The sequence below is a fragment of the Rhagoletis pomonella genome, unplaced genomic scaffold (assembly GCF_013731165.1).
Source record: "Rhagoletis pomonella isolate Grant_MI unplaced genomic scaffold, Rhpom_1.0 Rhpom_scaffold_00005, whole genome shotgun sequence".
NCBI classification, from domain to species: domain Eukaryota; kingdom Metazoa; phylum Arthropoda; class Insecta; order Diptera; family Tephritidae; genus Rhagoletis; species Rhagoletis pomonella.
Window position 1 is genome coordinate 67,463,903 of NW_023458559.1, and position 6,515 is coordinate 67,470,417.

General features: G+C 28.7%; 1 protein-coding gene across 2 annotated transcripts in view; it reads right to left on the reverse strand.

Moving 5' to 3' along the window:
- LOC118739420 overlaps window positions 1–6,515 on the reverse strand; it is a gene marked incomplete at its 3' end in the record, with an annotated part of 23,258 nt that continues 16,743 nt past the window's right edge. For both annotated transcript variants that reach the window (XM_036470723.1, XM_036470722.1), the window contains 1 exon segment: window positions 1–226. In XM_036470723.1, the coding sequence (XP_036326616.1) occupies window positions 1–226 (226 nt within the window).

Below are 6,515 nucleotides of genomic sequence, written 5' to 3' on the forward strand. Positions count from 1 at the left end.
CGACTGAGCGCCGATGATGCACCCATATGATGTTGCAATGTATCACCAATTACAATTTGCGGTTTATTTTGATTTAGATGTTGTTGTTGTTGTAGACGCGCCAAACGTAATTTCATCTCCTGACGGATCTCCTTCTGTTGAGCTTCCTTCTCGAAACGCATCATACTATAGCTACGCACGGACGAACTAGTACTATGAACCGACGCTAGACTTGGTCTTCGAGAACCTGTGTATGTTTGTGTTAGCGCATGTACGAGTATGAATGGTAAAGAAAGGGAAGAAGTAGACAGATTATTTTACATGAAAAAGATACAAAAAAAGATTCACTCATAAAATATTTATTTATTTAAATTGGTTTTTATATTTATTATTAAGTATAGGATATAGAATATTTCAAACGCAATTCGTTAGCATAAGTTTCGTATCATTAGTTGGGTTAGTTTGGAAAAAGCACATTTTGCCGATTGAAGTTTGAAAGTGGTTTACTATACTTCTTTGCACTAATTATGACTTTTATTTTTCTTATTGCTTACTAATGATGCAAAACTACTGCTTTTTAAAGAATGCATTTCAGGCTTAAGCTGTTTGTTGCTTTGAGGGCGCTGCGGCTAAATATGTGGGACAGTTAGTTAGTTAGTTAGAATTAGATAGTTTTGGGCGTACAAGCGTAGCGTGCAAGTCATTGCCAAATCAGCACTTTTTTGCATGATAAGTGTACGAAGAAAGCCGAATAAGGACAAGTACGATGCGAAAATTAAAGATTGGAAATTGTATACAGCTCATAGATTTCCAGAGAAAGTAAATATGCAGTTAAGTTTTTTTTTTTTTAGGTGGAAAGATAGTGGCGTAGAAAAAGCGCCAGTTATGGAAATTTATAAGCGAATTTTAGGTTTTTTAAAATTTTGAGGGTTTGGGGGACAAACATTTTTTTTAATAATTAAAAAAAAATATTTTTTTTTCGCTTTTTGACTTATCTACACATATAAATTTCCATAAGATTTAAGCGTTTTCGGGCATTAGCGACAGATTACTTGTTTGCTTGAGAAAGTAGCACAAATACAAGTACATTTCGACATACGTGTAAATAAAACATTATTTGTTATAGAAAAAATTAGAAAATTAGCAGCAATTTAAGCAAGTAAATACACGCTTCTTAGCTAAACAAAATGCATTAAGAAACGAAAGTAAAAAAATAAATTTAAAAAAGTGTGCCAGTTTTAATGCATCGGTTTGGTGTTTTTTTTTTGAAGATTCACGCTAAAAGTAGACTCTCTTACAGGTAACGGAGATTAATAACATGCAAACATTTTGGATTATTTAGGAGTTTCGAAAAAGTTTGGAAATGTTCCTTGAAATACATTAGGTACTAAATCTTAGATTTCACTGCTAAAGAGCTGTATAACAATGAAAAGTTATCTAAATCGTAATCTCAACATCTATCTCAAACTTTATCTCAATCTTCATCTGATTCTAACCCCACTCTCAATCTTGATCTTGACCCCAACCTCAATCTCAATTTCAATCTTAACCTTATTCTTAATCTTAACTGTAATTTTAATCGTAATCATAGCCGTAATATAAATATTAATCTTAAGCTCAATCTTAACCTTAATCGTAGTTTTATTCTTAATCTAAATTATAGTCTGAACCTAATCTTAATATTAACCTTAATTTTAACCTTAATCTCAATAGTAATCTTAATCACATCCTCAATCTCAATCTCAATCTTGATCTGAACTTTAATCTTTATCTTAACTTTAATCTTAATCATAATCATAATATTAATCTTAATCTTTATTTTAATCTTAACCTTCATCTTACATTTAACCTTAATCTTAATAGTAATTTAATCTTAATTTTAATCCCAACCTCAACATCAATCCTAATCCTAATCTTAATCTAAACTTTAATTTTAATAGTAACCGTATGCAAAACAAATCTTAATCTCAACCTTAATCTTAATTTAAATGTTATTTTAATCTTTATTTAATCTTAATCGTAATCTTAATATTAACTTAAAAGAGTTTAAGTATTTGATCTCTTTCCTTAATATTAATCTTAATTTAGTATTTAATCCAAGGAATGAAACCGATTCAAAATAACGTTCCGGTTTGGGTTTCGGTTTTGCCAAGTGTTTCGGTTTCGGTTTTGGTTTCGTTCTTCAAAATTTATTTCGGTTTTGGTTTCGGTTTCGTTCCGGTTTCGGTTTTTCACAGAAATTTTGTTGATATTATTTAAATCACAATGTCTTAAACGTTGAGGATAGAAAATCGAAAATTACAGTTCACTGATAATATCAACACTAGGTTCTTTCCCTAACAATCCGGACCGGATTTGGTAATTAGAGAATAAGAGAAACATTTTCTTTCAAAAATGGAACAAAGTTCAGAAGTACGGAAACGCAAAAACCCACATTTCGTACCCACAAGTCGAGAAACAGCTGATTCACGTTGTTCTTGTTTTTGTCACTTATACCATGTTCTGACCGACATCGGAAACATGTTTTCGTTGCTAAAACTGGTTTTCGACCTGAAACTTGTGTTTTCGTCCATATAAAATCTATTAAACGAAAACCAGTTTTCGCTGAAAACTACTTGAAAACTCACTTTCCACTCATTCCAATCGGTGTCTTCACTAGTTTTTCTCGATTCTTTATCGAAGTGGAAGTCATATTTTATCATCTTTAATACGCCATTTCGGATTTATTGTTAATTGCCTGGCCAAAGCAAAATAAGAATGAAAGTTAAAGGTTGTAAATGAAAAGAAAATGAAGGATAAATGTTTTGGTTGTCGGTCAGAACATGGTATTAAATGCAAACACTTGGAAATTGAATTTTGGTTCCACAAATTTGATTTTAAGTACATAGATTGAAAATACATCAACAGGCCATTCACTTTTCCTTAAAATCACCAAGTAAATGCAAGCAACATGTAAACACAATACAGCTGATATGCACTTTGACACTTTATCCATTTTTACCCGGAGAAAAATTCCGAATACGCTCGAATTTTCCCTCTCTATTACGCATTTTGTTGAGTACAGGAATGATTTCTGGGTTTTTTTGGGCACACGCGGGATCTCGCATTGCGTACGGGAAAGAAACTACTTAAATATAATTAATCGATTATCGATTCACAACAACAAAGTCATCAGCAGATTTTTGGTAACTTGCCATACTTATTTACTACTTAACAAGAATTTTAGCAAAATGTTGCTGATTTTGGTTAAATAAATCATTTATTTCAAAGAAATTTTTATTTATTATTTTTGTAAATTTCTGGAAAACCGATTGAAACCTGTGATTGAAATGGTTTCGGTATCGTTCCTTTTCAGGTCAAGATAACGGTTACGGTTTCGGTTTCGGTTTTGTAAAACGAAACGGTTTTAAACGGTTACGGTTTCGGTTTGGGTTTCGGTTTCATTCCTTGATTTAATCATTAATCGGCACTTAAGTTGCTCATCTGAAATTGGCCTAGATGAGTATGCTTATGTTTCATTATTTGAAAATTATTTTAAGATAGTCTACTTCTTGGCTAAAAACTAAAAACATATGTAGTTAATAAAAAAAATCTCTTTCAAATTTCGAGTCCCATTTTATCCGGCACACTTTGATACATAATTTTAAAACATACTACATCGCTTTATGTAAATTAAGTAAATATTTAAGATAAAAATATGTTCATATCCAGTGCGTTTTGAAAAACAAAAATTTAGAGCTAAATTTTCCAGAAAAAAACCGATGTAATTAATGTATGAGGATTTTATTTTTTCAAATTTTGTCAATTTGCGATTAAGCAAGCATTTTGCCTGTTTTGCTTTTATTGCCATCAATTTGACTTGGAATGGAATTAGCATGAAATTAATGGAAAAAGATGCCATGAAAAATATGCGCAAAGTTAAAAATAATGTAAATATTAAAAAGTACTAAATATTATTTATATGCGTTCATTCATTCATTTGCAGTGAAGAAATATAAATAAAATAATTTAAGAAATTAAATTGTTTAATACTTTGCTTGGTAGGAACATAGTCACCGCCATATTGCTTTTCTGTTACGAGTTACAACATTTTCGCGACATTTTGCAACGTTGTTTGTACTTTGCTTTTGCATTTGTGTTTCTAAAAAAAATATATGAATAACGCTTTTTCAACTTTTTAAATACAGTTAATTTTGTTTTTCAATTTTGTTTTTTTAATATCAGAAATGGAATATGACAAAGTATAAAACCTGAAGCGATGAACTTACGAGTACTTTTCAAGTGTAACAAAAGGCATTATTTAAATGTTATAGTACACACAAGTTTGACAGTCAAAATTAAGTACATACATACACATACATACATACATACATACGTACATACACTAAGAGACATATGCACTAAAGAACTAGAAACGGCGAAAAAATAAAACATTTGAATTTTTATTTTATCACAGGAAAATTCACCACTGCATTAAATTTTTATATTAATTTAAAATAAACGCAATTTTTTGTTGTAATTGTGTGATAAAGTTTGTAAAACCGTGTTATAAAATTTAAACAATTTTTTTTTATAAATGATAATTACTTTTTTTATACAACACAAAATACATGTAACACCAATAAATCATCATATAAATATTTACTATTAATTAACAATAAATGTACATTAACAATACTGTAGTCATATTTTTTTAACTAATTTTTTCTCAGCTCATGACACACCTTAAATCTTTGAGTTTTTTTGAAAGTTGTTTTTCATGAATTTATGTATTGTATAATGCCGAATTTCCAGTAGGCATTAAATTACAGCATTTTTAATGACTATGTTGGGCATTCGAAAATACCCGTGCCATTCATAAAAACATTATGTTTCCACATAGCATCTTTAAATGGCAAATATTTTTTGTCGATATAACGCCGAGAGGAAATTCGGCATTAGTCATAGGTAATAGAATTAGCATTTTTTGGACTTTTTTCGTGAAAGTGGGTGTTTGTTAGTAATTTCGTTGACGTGTGTTTATATGTGTGCAGCAATTTTGAATACTGATATATTTTCATATACATACATAGTATATAATATATATGTATGTCAAATCGACCAATAGTTGCAATCGACCATTTTTGATTTGGACGAATTTTGGTCAGAATCTTTTTTTACAACGGAGTTCAGCCAAAAAGATAAAAAATTATTTTCGAAAGTTAAAAATTTCACAATTTCCCGGATTTTTCAAGTTAATTTTTTCAATGTCTTAAAACTCTTATATGTAGTTACAACAAGTAATTTTTCAGCAAAAAATAAAACCGACTTCAATTTTTATAAACAAATTTAAGAGTACCGTTAATTTCTTCGGTTAACATGGTCCAAAGTTAAGCGGTAACATATATACATATAAAAAAAATATATTCCGACGAATTGGTAGCCTCCCCTTTTTTTGAAGTCATTTAAAAATGCTTCTGATCTCGCCTTAAAGCTGATTTTTGGAGTTAAAAAAAAATTAAAAAAAAATCAAAAAATACAAAAATTATTTAGTACATGACTGCCTCAATTTTTTATACAAGACCTCTAGCTGATCTTAAAAGATTTTCGATTTTCAAGAACACGTTTTTATTTTCTTTTTCAAGATGTGGACTTGTTAAATTTGAAAAAAAAATTTCTCTCTAACTCTAAATTTAAATATGTAAAATTCAAATTGTTCAACATAACTTTATTTAGAGTTTGGAAAAAGAATTTGTTTTCAGTTCAAAATTCATATCTTAAAAAAAAACCTTAAAAATTCCAAGATATTTTAAGATTAGTTAGAGGTATTGTGTAAAAAATTTGGCAAACATTTTAAGATGTTTTTGTTCTTAAGATTTTTTAATCACAAATGTTTCATTATAGCTCTAAATATTGCCTTTCGAAAGAGACCAAAGTTTCTGAAGTTATAAATAGATATTATTATTTTTTAGATATTAAAAAAAAACTTGCAAAATACCGGAAATTGTGAAATTTAGAAATTTGCATAACCTTCGAAAAAATTTAATTTTTTTCTCTCGGCAGAATGAACTTTTTTTTGCAAACTCTAAATTAAAAATAAATTTAAATTAAAATGGTTTAACATGCTTTATTTATAATTTGGAAATTTTTTTTAGTTCGGAATTCATATTGAAAAGAACACCTTAAAAATTTCAGAATAATAGAGGTATTGTATAAAACAAATTAGCCTAGAAATGTTATACGTTTTATTTCTTACGTTTTTTTTTTTTAATTTTTTCTTTATAGCCCTAAAAATTAACTTTAAAACAATATTGGTACTATTTTCGTATAATAGTTTTTTAGATACTCAAAAAATAAACTTGCAGAATCCCGGAAATTGTGAAATTTAGAAATGTGCGTACGTTTCGAAGAAAAATTAATTTTTTTCCTTTGGCAGAATTTTATTATATGATAAAAGACCAAAATTCATCAAATCAAAATTGGTCGATTTCACATGGATTGACCCATTTGTAATATCTCGTCAGTGCAAGTTGAACTGCAGTGTATTCATTTTTTTT